Source organism: Coregonus lavaretus (assembly GCF_964263955.1).
Source record: "Coregonus lavaretus genome assembly, chromosome: 6".
Taxonomy (NCBI): Eukaryota; Metazoa; Chordata; class Actinopteri; order Salmoniformes; family Salmonidae; genus Coregonus; species Coregonus lavaretus.
The window spans coordinates 66,431,651-66,451,853 of NC_139993.1; the positions used below are offsets into that span (position 1 = coordinate 66,431,651).

The 20,203-nt window shown below is 43.3% G+C and overlaps 1 protein-coding gene across 1 annotated transcript in view; it reads left to right on the plus strand.

The window, feature by feature from the left end:
• Positions 1–20,203, plus strand: part of LOC311131589 (gamma-aminobutyric acid receptor subunit gamma-3-like) — a gene marked incomplete at both ends in the record, with an annotated part of 377,976 nt that overhangs the window by 299,675 nt on the left and 58,098 nt on the right. The window contains one exon of the mRNA XM_084164657.1: positions 11,245–11,327. Within this exon, the coding sequence (XP_084020783.1) occupies positions 11,245–11,327 (83 nt within the window). The remainder of the gene's footprint in view (positions 1–11,244; positions 11,328–20,203) is intronic.

The window sequence follows — 20,203 nt, forward strand, 5'->3', positions numbered from 1 at the left end:
AGGATGGACCTGAGCTCAATTTCGAGTCTCATAGCAAAGGGTCTGAATACTTATGTAAATAAGGTATTTCTGTTTTTATACATTTGCAAACATTTCTAAAAACCTGTTTTCACTTTGTCATTATGGGGTATTGTGTGTAGATTGATGAGAAAAAATGTGTTTAATCAATTTTTTAATAAGGCTTTAAAGTAACAAAATGTGGAAAAAGTCAAGTGGTCTGAATATTTTCTGTTTACACTGTAGGTGTTTGTCCCCCTGTGTGCTGAGGGTGTCAAGTTCTTGTCCAGTTCTGTCGTTTGGGTCACAACAGACTATATCCCTGGTTGGAGAAACTGTCTTCATTAAAGTATGGGGATTCTAGTGGGGGGATATACACAGTGTACAAAACATTAGGAACACCTGCTCTTTCCATAACATAGACTGACCAGGTGAATCCAGTTGAGAACTATGATCCCTTATTGATGTCACTTGTTAAATCCACTTCAATCCGTGTAGATGAAGGGGAGGTTGACAGGTTAAAGAAGGATTTTTAAGCCTTTAGACAATTGAGACATGGATTGTGTGTGTGTGTCATTCAGAAGGAGAATGAGCAAAATATTTAATTGCCTTTGAACGGCGTATGGTAGTAAGTGCCAGGTGAACCGGTTTGAGTGTGTCAAGAACTGCAACGCTTCTGGGTTTTAAACTCTCAACAGTTTCCCGTTTGTATCAAGAATGGTCCACCACCCAAAGGACATCCAGCCAACTTGACACAACTGTGAGAAGCATTAGAGTCAACATGGGCCAGCATCCCTGTGGAACGCTTTCAACACCTTGTAGAGTCCATCCCCAACGAATTGAGGCTGTTCTGAGGACAAAAGGGGGTGCAACTAAATATTAGGAAGGTGTTCTGAATGTTTTTGACACATTCATGGATACTGCAGGCGGACTTTGGTTGCATCTCAAACTGCTTTCGACACCTTCTATTTGCATTTATTATCAAATCAAAAATCAAATCAAATTTTATTGGCCACATGCGCCGAATACAACAGGTGCAGACATTACCATGAAATGCTTACTTACAGCCCTTAACCAACAGTGCATTTATCTGAAAATCCAGAAAATAACATTGTAGGATTTTTAATGAATTTATTTGCAAATTATGGTGGAAAATAAGTATTTGGTCAATAACAAAAGTTTCTCAATACTTTGTTATATACCCTTTGTTGGCAATGACACAGGTCAAACGTTTTCTGTAAGTCTTCACAAGGTTTTCACACACTGTTGCTGGTATTTTGGCCCATTCCTCCATGCAGATCTCCTCTAGAGCAGTGATGTTTTGGGGCTGTCGCTGGGCAACACAGACTTTCAACTCCCTCCAAAGATTTTCTATGGGGTTGAGATCTGGAGACTGGCTAGGCCACTCCAGGACCTTGAAATGCTTCTTACGAAGCCACTCCTTCGTTGCCCGGGCGGTGTGTTTGGAATCATTGTCATGCTGAAAGGCCCAGCCACGTTTCATCTTCAATGCCCTTGCTGATGGAAGGAGGTTTTCATTCAAAATCTCACGATACATGGCCCCATTCATTCTTTCCTTTACACGGATCAGTCGTCCTGGTCCCTTTGCAGAAAAACAGCCCCAAAGCATGATGTTTCCACCCCCATGCTTCACAGTACGTATGGTGTTCTTTGGATGCAACTCAACATTCTTTGTCCTCCAAACACGACGAGTTGAGTTTTTACCAAAAAGTTCTATTTTGGTTTCATCTGACCATATGACATTCTCCCAATCCTCTTCTGGATCATCCAAATGCACTCTAGCAAACGTCAGACGGGCCTGGACATGTACTGGCTTAAGCAGGGGGACACGTCTGGCACTGCAGGATTTGAGTCCCTGGCGGCGTAGTGTGTTAATGATGGTAGGCTTTGTTACTTTGGTCCCAGCTCTCTGCAGGTCATTCACTAGGTTCCCCCGTGTGGTTCTGGGATTTTTGCTCACCGTTCTTGTGATCATTTTGACCCCACAGGGTGAGATCTTGCGTGGAGCCCCAGATCGAGGGAGATTATCAGTGGTCTTGTATGTCTTCCATTTCCTAATAATTGCTCCCACAGTTGATTTCTTCAAACCAAGGTGCTTACCTATTGCAGATTCAGTCTTCCCAGCCTGGTGCAGGTCTACAATTTTGTTTCTGGTGTCCTTTGACAGCTCTTTGGTCTTGGCCATAGTGGAGTTTGGAGTGTGACTATTTGAGGTTGTGGACAGGTGCCTTTTATACTGATAACAAGTTCAAACAGGTGCCATTAATACAGGAAACGAGTGGAGGACAGAGGAGCCTTTTAAAGAAGAAGTTACAGGTCTGTGAGAGCCAGAAATCTTGCTTGTTTGTTGGTGACCAAAAACTTATTTTCCACCATAATTTGCAAATAAATTCATTAAAAATCCTACAATGTGATTTTCTGGAATTTTTTTCTCAATTTGTCTGTCATAGTTGACGTGTACCTATGATGAAGATTACAGGCCTCTCTCATCTTTTTAAGTGGGAGAACTTGCACAATTGGTGGCTGACTAAATACTTTTTTCCCCCACTGTAAATACAGGGGGGTACCGGTGCAGAGTCAATGTGCGGGGGCACCGGCTAGTTGAGATAGTTGAAGTAATATGTACATTTACATTTACATTTACATTTACGTCATTTAGCAGACGCTCTTATCCAGAGCGACTTACAAATTGGTGCATTCACTCTATAGCCAGTGGGATTACCACTTTACAATTTTATTTTATTTTATTTTTTAGGGGGGGGGGGGGGGGGTAGAAGGATTAGTTGATCCTATCCCAGGTGTTCCTTAAAGAGGTGGGGTTTCAAATGTTTCCGGAAGGTGGTGAGTGACTCCGCTGTCCTGGCGTCGTGAGGGAGCTTGTTCCACCATTGGGGTGCCAGAGCAGCGAACAGTTTTGACTGGGCTGAGCGGGAAATATGCTTCCGCAGAGGAAGGGGAGCCAGCAGGCCAGAGGTGGATGAACGCAATGCCCTCGTTTGGGTGTAGGGACTGATCAGAGCCTGAAGGTACAGAGGTGCCATTCCCCTCACAGCTCCATAGGCAAGCACCTAGGTCTTGTAACAGATGCGAGCTTCAACTGGAAGCCAGTGGAGTGTGCGGAGGAGCGGGGTGACGTGAGAGAACTTGGGAAGGTTGAACACCAGACGGGCTGCGGCATTCTGGATGAGTTGTAGGGGTTTAATGGCACAGGCAGGGAGCCCAGCCAACAGCGAGTTGCAGTAATCCAGACGGGAGATGACAAGTGCCTGGATTAGGACCTGTGCCGCTTCCTGTGTAAAACAGGGTCGTACTCTCCGAATGTTGTAGAGCATGAACCTGCAGGATCGGGTCACCGCCTTGATGTTAGCGGAGAACGACAGGGTGTTGTCCAGGGTCACGCCAAGGCTCTTCGCACTCTGGGAGGAGGACACAACGGAGTTGTCAACCGTGATGGCGAGATCATGGAACGGGCAGTCCTTCCCCGGGAGGAAGAGCAGCTCCGTCTTGCCAAGGTTCAGCTTGAGGTGGTGATCCGTCATCCATACTGATATGTCTGCCAGACATGCAGAGATGCGATTCGCCACCTGGTTATCAGAAGGGGGAAAGGAGAAGATTAGTTGTGTATCGTCAGCGTAGCAATGATAGGAGAGGCCATGTGAGGATATGACAGAGCCAAGTGACTTGGTGTATAGGGAGAATAGGAGAGGGCCTAGAACTGAGCCCTGGGGGACACCGGTGGTGAGAGCAAATGGTGCGGAAACAGCTTCTCGCCACGCCACTTGGTAGGAGCGACCGGTCAGGTAGGACGCAATCCAGGAGTGAGCCGTGCCGGAGATGCCCAGCTCGGAGAGGGTGGAGAGGAGGATCTGATGGTTCACAGTATCAAAGGCAGCAGACAGGTCTAGAAGGACAAGAGCAGAGGAGAGAGAGTTAGCTTTAGCAGTGCGGAGAGCCTCCGTGACACAGAGAAGAGCAGTCTCAGTTGAATGACCAGTCCTGAAACCTGACTGGTTTGGATCAAGAAGGTCATTCTGAGAGAGATAGCAAGAGAGTTGGCTAAAGACGGCACGCTCAATAGTTTTGGAAAGAAAAGAAAGAAGGGATACTGGTCTGTAGTTGTTGACATCAGTGGGATCGAGTGTTGGTTTTTTGAGAAGGGGTGCAACTCTCGCTCTCTTGAAGACGGAAGGGACATAGCCAGCGGTCAAGGATGAGTTGATCAGCGAGGTGAGGTAGGGGAGAAGGTCACCGAAGATGGTCTGGAGAAGAGAGGAGGGGATGGGGTCAAGCGGGCAGGTTGTTGGGTGGCCTGCAGTCACAAGTCGCAAGATTTTATCTGGAGAGAGAGGGGAGAAAGAAGTCAAAGCATAGGGTAGGGCAGTGTAAGCAGGACCAGCAGTGTCATTAGACTTAACAAACGAAGATCGGATGTCGTCAATCTTCTTTTCAAAGTGGTTGACGAAGTCATCCACAGAGAGAGAGGAGGGGGGGGGGGGGGATTCAGCAGGGAGGAGAATGTGGCAAATAGCTTCCTAGGGTTAGAGGCAGATGCTTGGAATTTAGAGTGGTAGAAATTGGCCTTAGCAGCAGAAACAGATGAAGAAAATGTAGAGAGGAGGGAGTGAAAAGATGCCAGGTCGGCAGGGGGTTTAGTTTTCTTCCATTTCCGCTCCGCTGCCCGGAGCTCTGTTCTGTGAGCTCGCAATGAGTCATCAAGCCACGGAGCTGGAGGGGAGGACCGAGCCGGCCGGGAGGATAGGGGACACAGAGAGTCAAAGGATGCAGAAAGGGAGGAGAGGAGGGTTGAGGAGGCAGAATCAGGAGATTGGAGGGAGAAGGATTGAGGAGAGGGAAGAGATGATAGGATGGAACAGGAGAGAGTAGTGGGAGAGAGAGAGCGAAGGTTGCTGCGGCGCATTACCATCTGTGTAGGGGCAGAGTGAGTAGTGTTGGAGGAGAGCGAGAGAGAAAAGGATACAAAGTAGTGGTCGGAGACATGGAGGGGAGTTGCAGTGAGATTAGTAGAAGAGCAGCATCTAGTAAAGATGAGGTCAAGCGTATTGCCTGCCTTGTGAGTAGGGGGGGACGGTGAGAGGGTGAGGTCAAAAGAGGAGAGGAGTGGAAAGAAGGAGGCAGAGAGAAATGAGTCAAATGTAGACGTAGGGAGGTTGAAATCCCCCAAAACTGTGAGGGGTGAGCCATCCTCAGGAAAGGAACTTATCAAGGCGTCAAGCTCATTGATGAACTCTCCAAGGGAACCTGGAGGGCGATAGATGACAAGGATATTAAGCTTAAATGGGCTAGTGACTGTGACAGCATGGAATTCAAATGAGGAGATAGACTGATGGGTTAGGGGAAAAATTGAGAATGTCCACTTGGGAGAGATGAGGATTCCTGTGCCACCACCCCTCTGACCAGATGCTCTCGGGGTATGCGAGAACACATGGTCAGACGAGGAGAGAGCAGTAGGAGTAGCAGTGTTTTCAGTGGTAATCCATGTTTCCGTCAGCGCCAGGAAGTCGAGGGACTGGAGGGTAGCATAGGCTGGGATGAAGTCAGCCTTGTTGGCAGCAGAACGGCAGTTCCAGAGGCTGCCTGAGACCTGGAACTCCAGGTGTGTGGTGCGTGCAGGGACCACCAGGTTAGAGAGGCAGCAGCCACGCGGTGTGAGGCGTTTGTGTAGCCTGTGCAGAGAGGAGAGAACAGGGATAGGCAGAGGCATAGTTGACAGGCTGCAGCAGATGGCTACAATAATGCAGAGGAGATCGGAATAAAATGAACTAAACATCTGGGAAAGGAGAGAGCCACAACTCCCAAATATAACTCTCCCAACTTCCACCTCAGAAACTATAATTGTTGTAAACTACAGCGGTTCAATGTTTTCTAGGAATAGACTAACCTAGTTTATTCAGCTAGCTAACTAGGTGCAGTATTATTCCGTGAAAAACGTCCGGGCACCTCGTCATAACACACGGCACGAACACACAGAGAGAGCCAAACTAACGTTAGCTAGTCACCCATGTCCCGAATTCCTTGAGCGACTCTGGCTATCAATATGAAAAAAACAAAACACAAGTGTAGGTTATGACTTACCCCTAGCAGCTACTATTAGCTAGCCAAGTGCAAAGCTAGCCACTGAATTGACTCAGCCAGTTCGCGTCTGTTCACTCGGTCGTTCCAGCTATTGTTTACAAGTAGCTATCCAGGTTGCAACAAGCTTGCTAATTTTCAAGCACAGTAGCCACTTGCTACCTAACGTTAACGGTTCAGACAATGAGGTTAGAAAACAGCTGAATGGTAGGCAATTATTGTATGTGATTATTGTAGGCAGCCAGCTGGCGTAATTACAGGCACTCTCAGGCGTGAAACAACTAAACCGTTGCTGATAGCTAGTTAGCTAGCTAGCTAGAATAGTTAGCAAACTAGCTAGCCATTGCTTTCAGACAAAGAAGAACCTCTCCTTTCACGGCACGAATACACAGAGAGAGCCAAACTAACGTTAACTAGTCACCCATGTCCCGAATTCCTTGAGCGACTCGGGCTATCAATATGTTAAAAAAAAAACACAAGTGTAGGTTATGACTTACCCCTAGCAGCTAGTGTTAGCTAGCCACTGAATTGACTCAGCCAGTTCGCGTTTGTTCGCTCGGTCGTTCCATGCATAGTTCTATGCATAGTTAAAGTGACTATGCATAAATAATTAACAGAGTAGCAGCAGCGTAAAAAGATGGATCCCCATTAGTTCATTAGGCAGCAGATACTCTTCCTGGGGTTTATTATGGATCCCCATTAGTTCCTGCCAAGGCAGCAGCTACTCTTCCTGGGGTTTATTATGGATCCCCATTAGTTCCTGCCAAGGCAGCAGCTACTCTTCCTGGGGTTTATTATGGATCCCCATTAGTTCCTGTCAAGGCAGCAGCTACTCTTCCTGGGGTTTATTATGGATCCCCATTAGTTCGTGCCAAGGCAGCAGCTACTCTTCCTGGGGTTTATTATGGATCCCCATTAGTTCTTTAAAAGTAATTTCCTCTCAATCTTAAATAGACATGCCCCATTCAAAAAATACAGAACTAAGAACAGATATAGCCCCTGGTTCTCCTCAGACTTGACTGCCCTTGACCAGCACAAAAACATCCTGTGGCGTACTGCATTAGCATCAAATAGCCCCCGTGATATGCAACTTTTCAGGGAAGTTAGGAACCAATATACACAAGCAGTTAGGAAAGCAAAGGCTAACTTTTTCAAACAGAAATTTGCATCCTGTAGCACTAACTCCAAAAAGTTTTGGGACACTGTAAAGTCCATGGAAAATAAGAGCACTTCCTCCCAGCTGCCCACTGCACTGAGGCTAGGAAACACTATCACCACCGATAAATCTACAATAATCGAGAATTTCAACAAGCATTTTGCTACGGCTGGCCATGCTTTCCACCTGGCTACCACTACCCCGGCCACCAGCTCTGCACCCTCCGCTGCAACTTGCCCATGCCCCCCCCGCTTCTCCTTCACACAAATCCAGACAGCTGATGTTCTAAAAGAGCTGCAAAATCTGGACCCCTACAAATCATCTGGACTAGACAATCTGGACCCTTTCTTTCTAAAACTAGCCGCCGAAATTGTCGCAACCCCTATTACTAGCCTGTTCAACCTCTCTTTCGTAACGTCTGAGATCCCCAGAGATTGGAAAGCTGCCGCGGTCATCCCCCTCTTCAAAGGGGGTGACACTCTAGATCCAAACTGTTACAGACCCATATCCATCCTGCCCTGCCTTTCAAAAGTTTTTGAAAGCCAAGTCAACAAACAGATCACCGACCATTTCGATTCCCACCGTACCTTCTCCGCTATGCAATCCGGTTTCCGAGCTGGTCATGGGTGCACTTCAGCCACGCTCAAGGTCCTAAATGATATTATAACCGCGATCGATAATAGACAGTACTGTGCAGCCGTTTTCATTGACCTGGCCAAGGCTTTCGACTCTGTCAACCACCGCATTCTTATTGGCAGACTAAATAGCCTTGGTTTCTCAAATGACTGCCTCGCCTGGTTCACCAACTACTTCTCAGATAGAGTTCAATGTGTCAAATCGGAGGGCCTGTTGTCTGGACCTATGGCAGTCTCTATGGGGGTGCCACAGGGTTCAATTCTTGGGCCAACTCTTTTCTCTGTGTATATCAATGACGTCGCTCTTGCTGCTGGTGACTCTCAGATCCACCTCTACGCAGACGACACCATTTTGTATACATCTGGCCCTTCATTGGACACTGTGTTAACAAACCTCCAAACGAGCTTCAATTCCATACAACACTCCTTCAGTAGCCTCCAACTGCTCTTAAACACTAGTAAAACTAAATGCATGCTCTTCAACCGAACGCTGCTTGCACCCGCCCACCCGACTAGAATCACTACTCTAGACGGGTCTGACCTAGAGTACGTGGACAACTACAAATATCTAGGTGTCTGGTTAGACTGTAAACTCTCCTTCCAGACTCACATTAAGAATCTCCAATCCAAAGTTAAATCTAGAATCGGTTTCCTATTTCGCAACAAAGCCTCCTTCACTCATGCTGCCAAACATGCCCTCGTAAAACTGACTATCCTACCGATCCTTGACTTCGGCGATGTCATTTACAAAATAGCCTCCAACACTCTACTCAGCAAATTGGATGTTGTCTATCACAGTGCCATCCGTTTTGTCTCCAAAGCCCCATATAATACCCACCACTGTGACCTGTACGCTCTTGTTGGCTGGTCCTCACTACATATTCGTCGCCAAACCCACTGGCTCCAGGCCATCTATAAATCACTGCTAGGCAAATCCCCGCCTTATCTTAGCTCATTGGTCACCATAGCAACACCCACCCGTAGTCTGCACTCCAGCGGGTATATCTCACTGGTCATCCCCAAAGCCAACACCTCCTTTGGCCGCAATTCCTTCCAGTTCTCTGCTGCCAATGACTGGAACAAATTGCAAAAATCTCTGAAGCTGGAGACACTTATCTCCCTCACTAACTTTAAGCATCAGTTGTCAGAGCACCTTACCGATCACTGCACCTGTACACAGCCCATCTGAAATTAGCCCGCCCAACTACCTCATCCCTATATTGTTATTTATTTTGCTCATTTGTACCCCAGTATCTCTATTTGCACATCATCTCTTGCACATCATTCCAGTGTTAATACTAAATTGTAATTATTTTGCACTATAGCCTATTTTATTGCCTTACCTCCATAACTTGCTAAATTTGCACACTGTATATTAATTGTATTTCTGTTGTATTTTTGATTTTGTTTTGTTTTACCCCATATGTAACTCTGTGTTGTTGTTTTTATCGCACTGCTTTGCTTTATCTTGGCCAGGTCGCAGTTGTAAATGAGAACTTGTTCTCAACTGGTTTACCTGGTTAAATAAAGGTGAAAAAAAAAAAAAAAAAAAAAAAAAAAAAGTTCCTGCCAAGACAGCAGCTACTCTTCCTGGGGTTTATTATGGATCCCCATTAGTTCATGTCAAGGCAGCAGCTACTCTTCCTGGGGTGCAGCTAAATTAAGGCAGTTATACAATTTTAAAAACATTACAATACATTTCACAACAGATTTCACAACACATTAAGTGTGTTCCCTCAGGCCACTACTCTACAACCACATATCTACAACACAAAATCCATGTGTACGTGTGTGTATAGTACGTGTGTTATCATGTGTGTGTATGCATGTGACTGTGTCTGTTTATCTGTTTTTTTAAAAATTATCGAATATTACTGCTTGCACCAGTTACCTGATGTGGAATAGAGTTCCATGTAGTCATGGCTCTATGTAGTACTGTGCACCTCCCATAGTCTTTTCTGGACATGGGGACTGTGAAGAGACCTCTGGTGGCATGGCTTGTGGGGTATGCATGGATGTCCGAGCTGTGTGCTATTAGTTTGAACAGACAGCTCGGTTCATTCAACATGTCAATACCTCTCACAAATACAAGTAGTGATGAAGTCAATCTTTCCTCTAATTTGAACCAGGAGAGATTGACATGCATGTTATTAATGTTAGCTCTACGTGTACATTTAAGGGCCAGTCGTGCTGCCCTGTTCTGGGCCAATTTGAATTTTTCTAGGTCCCTCTTTGTGGCACCTGACCACACGACTGAACAGTGGTCCAGGTGTGACAAAACTAGGGCCTGTAGGACCTGCCTTGTTGATAGTGTTAAAAATGCAGAGCAATGCTTTATTATGGATGGACTTCTCCCCATTTTAGCTACTGTTGCATCAATGTGTATTTTCCATGACAGTTTACAATCCAGGGTTACTCCAAGCAGTTTAGTCACCTCAAATTGCTCAATTTCCACATTATTCATTACAAGATTTAGTTGAGGTTTAGGGTTTGGTGAATGATTTGTCCCAAATACAATGCTTTTTGTTTTTGAAATATTTAGGACTAACTTATTTCTTGCCACCCATTCTGAAACTGACTGCAGCTCTTTGTTAAGTGTTGCAGTAAATTCACTTGCTGTGGTAACTGACATGTATGGTGTTGAGTCATCCGCATACATAGACACACCGGCTTTACTCAAAGCCAGTGGCATGTCGTTAGTAAAGATTGAAAAAAGTAATGGGCCTAGACAGCTGCCCTGGGGAATTCCTGATTCTACCTGGATTATGTTGGAGAGGCTTCCATTAAAGAACACCCTCTGTGCTCGGTTAGACAGGTAACTCTTTATCCACAATATAGCAGGGGGTGTAAAGCCATAACACATACGTTTTTCCAGCAGCAGATTATGATCGATAATGTCAAAAGCCGCACTGAAGTCTAACAAAACAGCTCCCACAATCTTTTCATTATCAATTTCTCTCAGCCAATCATCAGTCATCTGTGTAAGTACATGTTGCATGCCCTTCCTTATAAGCTGAAAATCTGTTGTTAATTTGTTTACTGTGAAATAGCGTTAATATCTCTCTCTCTGTCTCTCTCTGTCTCTCTCTCTCGGTCTGTCTGTCTCTCTCTCTCTCTGTCTGTCTGTCTATCTGTCTGTCTGTCTGTCTGTCTGTCTGTCTGTCTGTCTGTCTGTCTGTCTGTCTGTCTGTCTGTCTGTCTGTCTGTCTGTCTGTCTGTCTGTCTGTCTCTCTCTCTCTCTCTCTCTCTCTCTCTCTCGGTCTGTCTGTCTCTCTCTGTCTCTCTCTCGGTCTGTCTCTCTCTGTCTCTCTCTCTCCTGTTTGTCTCTCAATCTCTTTTTGCCAGGCTGACCATAAATGCAGAGTGCCAGTTACAGCTGCATAACTTCCCCATGGACGAACACTCCTGCCCGCTCATCTTCTCCAGCTGTGAGTAAAGCCCCTCCCCTCCCTCCCTCCATCCATCCTCCTGACCAGCCGTGCTCAGCACCAGCACCTTTCCAGGTTTTTGATTTCTCATCTATTTCTCGTCTATTATCAGAATATTTAATTATTTTCATTACATAATTATATATATTTTTTTTTCTTCTTTCAAACACATATGTCAGTGATGTCAGTCCCCTGTAGCTCAGTTGGTAGAGCATGGCGCTTGCAATGCCAGGGTTGTGGGTTCGTTTCCCACGGGGGGCCAGTATAAAAAAAAAATGTAATCACTAACTGTAAGTCGCTCTGGATAAGAGCGTCTGCTAAATGACTAAAATGTATTTTCTCTTTTACCACGGCAAATCTACTGTGGTAATTTAACCAACTCTTTGTATGAATGGAAACTAATGTTGGTGTAGTCTACTGACGGTTATTACTTTATAAACTAATGTTGGTGTAGCCTACTGACGGTTATTACTTTACTAGTTTCCTATTTCTGTTATTCAACAGTGTCTGGTATGGTCATTCTTATCAAGATCGGGGTAAAATATCTCTCGACTGTCCATATTTGAAATGTGTAAATAAATCAAGTCAAATCAGGGGGGCAGTGAGTTATTTGGGCCAGAATCGAACCCACACGACACGGTAGCCCTAAATGTGTGACCCCTGACTGACCCCTGGTACCTGGTACTCTCTGTGTGCACTGAAGGCGGTGGCCCAAACTACTGCACGACCCCCGGACACAATTAAATGTAAATGTAATTAAATGTAAATGTGATGAAATGTAATTGTGGCCTTAGAGTATGTATGTTGTAGCCTGGTGGATACCAATATCTATCTTGTGTTATTAAGTTATATAAAATGATGGTTGTTTAATGTCTATGGCTGCATTTCAGACACATTTTTATACATTTGAATGTTTCAGTAATAGGACCTAAGCCTAGCGTTTGAGCGAGGCAGAAAAGCCCTGATCCCAATCACTCGACTGCCCCCCGCATGGAAAGCCCTGATCCCAATCACTCGACTGCCCCCCGCATGGAAAGCCCTGATCCCAATCACTCGACTGCCCCCCGCATGGAAAGAAAGAAAACTACTCATTTTCAAGGGACTCACGAGGCTAATTTGGCTATGGATGAAATTGATGCAAATATCTCTTCAAAAACATGAAAAACATACGAAAATGTTTGTTAAACATCAAATTGGACTATTTTAAAATGCTTATTTTAAACAATTTACTTGTGTTACGATTACGGTTAATAAAGTACAAAGTGTTACTGCTTGACAGACGCTTTGCAATCAATTTGGGGTCAAAAATTACCCCAGTTGTCGCTTTTAAGCAAAATATATGTTGACACTTTTAGGGTTTATTACATTTAATTACTTCTTTTTTTACTTTTTTACTTTTAAACACATCCATCAGTGATGTCATGAAAACCAATGTCCTGAAATGTCTTGAAACCAGTTAACTTTCATGTAACTTTTCAACTAACCAATTGACAAAGCTGCGAAGTCATACCTCGCATAAAGTAAAATTAGTGTGGAATAATGTCTTAACTTAGAATATGTCTTGATATAGTGCATTTACAGTGCCTTCAGAAAGTATTCCCACCCCTTGACTTTTTCCACATTTTGTTGTGTTACAAGGTGGAATTAAAATGGATTTAATTGTAAAAAAAAAAAAAAATATATAATAATAATAATTATCTACACAAAGTATAATGTCAAAGTTGGAAGTATTCAACCCCATGAGTCAATACATGTTAGAATTACCTTTGGCAGCGATTACAGCTGTGAGGCTTTCTGGGCAAATCTACAATATTTGGGTATAATATTTGCACAGTATTCTTTTTTTAATTATTCAAGCTCTGTGAAGTTGGTTGTTGATCATTGCTAGACAGCCATTTTCAAGTCTTGCCATAGATTTTCAAGCCGATTTAAGTCAAAACGGTAACTAGGCCACTCAGGAACATTCAATGTCATAATAATAATAATAATATGCCATTTAGCAGACGCTTTTATCCAAAGCGACTTACAGTCATGCGTGCATACATTTTTTTGTGTATGGGTGATCCTGGGGATCGAACCCACTACCTTGGCGTTACACTTGGTAAGCAACTCCAGTGTATATTTGGCCTTGTGTTTTAGGTTATTGTCCTGCTGAAAGGTGAATGCAGACTGAACCAGATTTTGCCTGTGCTTTGCTCTATTCCATTTATTTTTATATTTAAAAAAAGAAGAAGAGTGGTACTGTGTGTGGTAAGTGTGTGTGTCAGAGCTGTGTGTAAGTTGACTATGCAAACAATTTGGGATTTTCAACACAATAATGTTTCTTATATAAAGAAGAAGTGATGCAGTCAGTCTCTCCTCAACTCTTAGCCAAGAGAGACTGGCATGCATAGTATTTATATCAGCCCTCTGATTACAATGAAGAGCAAGACGTGTTGCTCTGTTCTGGGCCAGCTGCAGCTTAACTAGGTATTTATTTCCTTTTTGGAGTGTGGTGTCAATAATCTCTTTATCACAGACATACCTCCCACATCTTTACAACAATTGAATCAATATGTCTTGACCATGACAATTTACAGTCCAAAGTGACACCAAGACGTTTAGTCTCCTCAACAGCCATATCCTTCATACCAGATTCAGTTGAGGTCTAGAACTAAGGGAAGGATTAGTACCAAATACAATGCTCTTAGTTTTAGAGATGTTCAGGACCAGTTTATTACTGGCCACCCATTCCAAAACAGACTGCAACTCTTTGTTTAGGGTTGCAGTGACTTCATTGGCTGTAGTTGCTGACACGTATAGGGTTGAATCATCAGCATACATGGACACACAGGCTTTATTTAATGCAAGTGTGAGGTAAACGTTTAGAAGAGTAGAGGGCCTAGAGAGCTGCCCTGCGGTACACCACATTCTATATGTTTTATGTTAGAGATTCTTCCATTAAAGAAACTAATCTGTTCTATTGGATAGATAACTCTCAAACCATGATATGTCGGAGGATTTAAAGACGTTGTGCCAATAATAGATTATGGTCAATAATATTATCTTCTCATTATCAATTTATTTCGTTTGTGTCAGTGCAGTGCATCTTGAGCTCCATTTTCTATAAGAATGCTGAAAGTCTTCATTTGTTCACAGAGAAATAGCATCTGTATCTGGTCAAACACTTATGTTTTCCAAAAGTTTGTTAAGAGCCAGCAGAAAGCTGATTGGTCGGCTGATAGAACCAGTGAAGGGCGCTTTACCATTGTTGGGTAGCAGAATGACTTTAGCTTCCCTCCAGGTCTGAGAACAAACCCTTTTCTCCAGGCTCAGATTAAATACATGACAAACAGAAGTGGCTATACCAGGTGGTTTCTCATTATTGATTGACAACAATAATCTATCTTAGAATATGATGGCTCTGTCATGCCCTGGCTCTGGGGACACTGTTATGTTGAGCCAGGGTGTGTAGATCTATGTATTCTATTTCTATGTTGGGAGTTCTAGTTTGTGCATTTCTATGTTGGCCTGAGTGACTCCCAATCAGAGGCAACGAGTGTCAGCTGTGTATGGTTGTCTCTGATTGGGAGCCATATTTAAACAGTCTGTTTTTCATTCGTGTTTGTGGGATTTTGTTTCTAGTTGGTTTTTGTTAGACCGTGAACTGTCACGTTATCGTTTTGTTGTTTTGATCGTGTATATAATAAAGAGTATGTTCGTCTGCAACGCTGCGCCTTGGTCCTCTCTCACCGACGATCGTGACAGGCTCACAGTTTGTTGTTGGCATTTCATGCGTGGGTTTACCAATGAAATAGTCATTAAAATAATTAAATATTAAAAGTTTGTGATGAATGAGCCTTCTGATTCAATGAAAGGTGCCGTTGAATTAGTCTTTCTGCCGGTAATTTTATTTAAAGTACTCCAAAACTTTTTTCCATTATACTTTATCTTATTCATCTTAGTTTCATAATACAGTTTCTTATTTTTGTTCAGTTTAGTCACATAATTTCTCAATTGACAGTAAGTTAGCCAATCATATGTGACTTCATCCAATCATATATCAGCCAGACTTAGCCACTTCTTTTGCTTTATCTCTCTCAACCATACAACTTTTCAATTCCTCATCAATCTTAAAAGTTATTAACAGTCAGTTTCTTAACAGGTGCTTATCAATAACTGAAAGAAACAATTTCATAAATGCATCAAGTGCAGCATCTGGATGTTCCTCATTACACACATCAGAACAAATAGTATTTACAGCTTCAACATAGGAATCACTACAAAATGTTTTGTATGATCTCTTATACAGTATTTTAGGCCAAGCATTTGGAACTTTGTGTCACGTTCGTTGAGTACAGGACCATGATGCAGTGTGGTATGTGTACATGTTCGTTTATTGAATAAACACCGAACAAAACAACAAAAGCAACGTGACGTGAATTTCTAAAGGATAACATCAAACAAGCCAAACACACAGAAACAAGATCCCACAACACAGGTAGGCAACATGGCTGCCTAAGGATGATCCCCAATCAGAGACAACGATCGACAGCTGCCTCTGATTGGGAACCACACCCGGCCAACATAGAGCTACAATAGCTAGATCTTACACATAGAAATTCACACCCTGACCCTACTAACTAAAGAAAACCGGTCTCTCAAGGCCAGGGCGTGACACTTTGGCTTTTCTGGATATAGCCACTATGGTCACTACATCCAATGAGTATGGATACAGCTTTAGATCAAAGTTCTGCAGCATTAGTGAACATGAGATCAATACACATGGATGATATAGTTCCTGTAGTGTTTGTAAACACCCTGGTAGGTTGATTAATAACCTGAACCAGATTACAGGCACTGGTTACAGTGAGAAGCTTCCTATTGAGCGACAGCTTGATGAAAACCAGTCAATATTCAGGTCACCCAGAAAATGGACGTCTGTTAACATCACATACACACATATTATCCAGATACTGACAGTTAGCACTGGGTGGCCTATAGCAACACCCCAAAAGAATAGGCTTTAGGTGAGGCAGGTGAACCTGCAACCACAGCACTTCAACAACATTTAACATGAGATCCTCTCTAAGCTTGACGGGAATATGCCTCTGAATATATACAGCAACACCTCCCCCATAGTGCCTTAGACCACTGCGCCACTCGGGAGTCTAGACCACTGCGCCACTCTCTAAGCTTGACGGGAATATGCCTCTGAATATATACAGCAACACCTCCCCCAGAGGCATTCATTATAGCCCTTGCTACTACTGTATCATCAAAGGTATTATATAAGTGAGTCTCAGAGATGGTCAATATATTAATGTTATCTGACTCTGCAAGTTATTGATTACCTTATTTTTAAGGCTACATACATTAATATAGGCCATATTTCGCCCTGTCATGGGATGGACATAATATTGAAGGAAAAAAATAACATTATTCAATCAGAAACTTGTAAGATAGGAGATTAGGAGACTGGAGATACTCTCTCTCACCCCTTCCTGGCTTTTGGGTGGACAATTAGCCTGTCACCGAGGATGTATGCCATGCTCTCTGGCAGCTTTCCTGGCTGGGATCAGTACTTTTGGCCTCTTCAGAGAAGTCTAATCAAATCAAATTTTATTTGCCACATGCGCCGAATACAACAGGTGTAGACATTACAGTGAAATGCTTACTTACAAGTCCTTAACCAACAATGCAGTTTTTTAAAGAAAAAATACAGTAAAAAAAAAAGTGTTAAGTAAAAAATAAATAAGTAAAAATGTAAAACAAATAACTAAAGTAATAAAATAAAATAACAGTAGGGAGGCTATATATACAGGGGGGTACCGGTGCAGAGTCAATGTGCGGGGGCACCGGCTAGTTGAGGTAGTTGAGGTAATATGTACATGTGGGTAGAGTTAAAGTGACTATGCATAGATAATAAACAGAGCAGCAGCAGCGTAAAAGAGGGGGATGGGGTGGGGGTGGGGGGGGCAGTGCAAATAGTCCAGGTAGCCATGATTAGCTGTTCAGGAGTCTTATGGCTTGGGGGTAGAAGCTGTTAAGAAGCCTTTTGGACCTAGACTTGGCGCTCCGGTACCGCTTGCCGTGCGGTAGCAGAGAGAACAGTCTATGACTAGGGTGGCTGGAGTCTTTGACAATTTTTAGGGCCTTCCTCTGACACCGCCTGGTATAAAGGTCCTGGATGGCAGGAAGCTTGGCCCCAGTGATGTACTTGCGGTTGGAGGCCGAGCAGTTGCCATACCAGACGGTGATGCAACCAGTCAGGATGCTCTCGATGGTGCAGCTGTATAACTTTTTGAGGATCTGAGGACCCATGCCAAATCTTTTCAGTCTCCTGAGGGGGAATAGGCTTTGTCGTGCCCTCTTCACGACTGTCTTGGTGTGTTTGGACCATGTTAGTTTTGTTGGTGATACCAAGGAACTTGAAGCTCTCAACCTGTTCCACTACAGCCCCGTCGATGAGAATGGGGCCGTGCTCAGTCCTTTTTTTTTTTAGTCCACAATCATCTCCTTTGTCTTGATCACGTTGAGGGAGAGGTTGTAATCCTGACACCACACGGCCAGGTCTCTGACCTCCTCCCTATAGGCTGTCTCATCGTTGTCGGTGATCAGGCCTACCACTGTTGTGTCGTCGGCAAACTTAATAATGGTGTTGGAGTCGTGCCTGGCCATGCAGTCATGAGTGAACAGGGAATACAGGAGGGGACTGAGCACGCACCCCTGAGGGGCCCCCGTGTTGAGGATCAGTGTGGCAGATGTGTTGTTACCTTCCTCGTTGAGGAACATGTTGGTTCCTCTCAGGCTCTCTCTCAGGCTCTCTCCAGAACAGCCACCTAGTCCTTGAACATCAGGAACTTTACCACTATAGACCTGGGTCTGTCACCCGGGCTGGAGATAACTTTTCCAGTCCTATGGCTCCTTGTATAATTATGTGCTAGAGGAACACTGTCCTCTGCAGTTTTAGGTGGCAACGTCGACTAACGTTGGTGTACCCTGCATAATAGCTATACCATGCAGTTCCAGCTAGGTCAGGCTGCAGGGAAGCCAGAAGCCTGGGACACTTCTGCTGTCTCAGCCACAAGGGCTAACCACGTCACAGGCTATGTTTAAGCTATTCGTGGAAAACCCTGCTAGCTTTGATAGCTACCAGCTAGGCTAGTAGCTAGCTACGCCAAACAACTTCTGACTATTTGGTCTGGCAGGATCAACAAGTATATAAACCAATCTTTGCGAGGAAATCCTGTCACAATTTTACAAAAACAATAGTTCTGATGACCAAAATTAACAGAAAATGTCACACATTACCGCACAGATATTGTTTTCTTATGAGGTAATATGCTTGTGGAAACATTACATGTATGCATCGTTGTGTATACTCTTTAGTTATTTTGTAGCACTTTTTCTATCAAGTGAAATGTTTAGATAGCTAGCCATTTCTGAAAGTCAATTAGCTTTGGCTTGTAATCTTCTATGTTAGCTTGTGGCTGGAATGTATTCAGTCATTCTATTGAGTATTATTATTATTATTATTGTATGCTTTATATTAATGTCACGTGGAAACAATTTGTTGTATGTAGCTAATGAAAATATATATATATCACATCCACAGAAATGTATGCAATTCAATTTTGTTACTCTTCATGATTGTGAATAAAACGCCGGCAATTTGAAAAAGTAGATTGTGCTGATTTACTGGCACATTGAACCATGTCGCAGCACATAGTATTATTTTTATTATTTTATTTTTTGTCATTCAGGAGACTCTCTTATCCAGAGCAACTTACAGTTAGTGAGTGCATACATTTTTCATACTGGTCCCCCGTGGGAATCGAACCCACATCCCTGGCGTTGCAAGCGCCATGCTCTACCAACTGAGCTACACGGGACTATATATATATATTATACTCTATATAGTATAAAAATGTTACTAGCACATTGAACCATGTTGCACGCCATTGCATAAAAACTCTGTGGGTAGTGCTAAAAACAATGACGTCATATCTGAATTCCCCCGTCTCTATGCACCTTCGCCATTGTGTGCTCGTTTTTGTGAAAAATGTCCTCACAAGTAACTACATTTGTATCCACGTGGAAACAGACACTATGAACATACATAATAACTAAAGGTAAAGAAACAATGGAGAGAATGTCAACACAAGAGGATGACTAGAAGGAATTCTTTCAGTAATCACGTGGTAATAAATGATCAATTACCATGTATGTTCATTGGTGTTTCTTGGGTATTACTTTGAAAGAGACTGGCGTGACAAATAATTGACATAGTAATAAGCTGCTACTTACTTAGTAGCACATATACCTATATTATTAAATAAGTACGGTAAGCTTGATAATAAGCTTGGTTCCTAGTAAGTACATTTAAGACTAAATTGTTACTGCATATTTCGTTTTTTACTATGTATTTACGTAGTACGTAGTAATTAATGGGGTGTAAATTGAAAGTTAGAACATGATCCAGAATTGTTCTAAAAACATACTTCAACGATAATGCAAGTAGTTCTGAAAACCTTGCTGCAATGTTCTGCTTATATTGATGTTAATATAACAGTTATATGAAGCTTCATTCAGTAGCCATGATTTTGTTAAATAGACATGGGGGGGGGGGGGCCTGCAGACTGCCTTCTGCCTTGGGCCTCCAAATCACTGCCACCCCCCTGATATAGTTTATTATCCCATGGTATTCTCCAGAAGTGGTTGTGCCATCTCTCAAAGACCAGGTCGTTTGTTTTGTTGAGTGATGATGTTTGAGGGAAAAGACTGGAGCGATTCCCTTAACATCTTTGATTGTGTTCGCTGAGTGTTGGTTGAGTGTTCGCTAGAATGCTAGAATGTTGGCTTGGATGTGCTTGAATATGTGTTTGGAAGGTGCT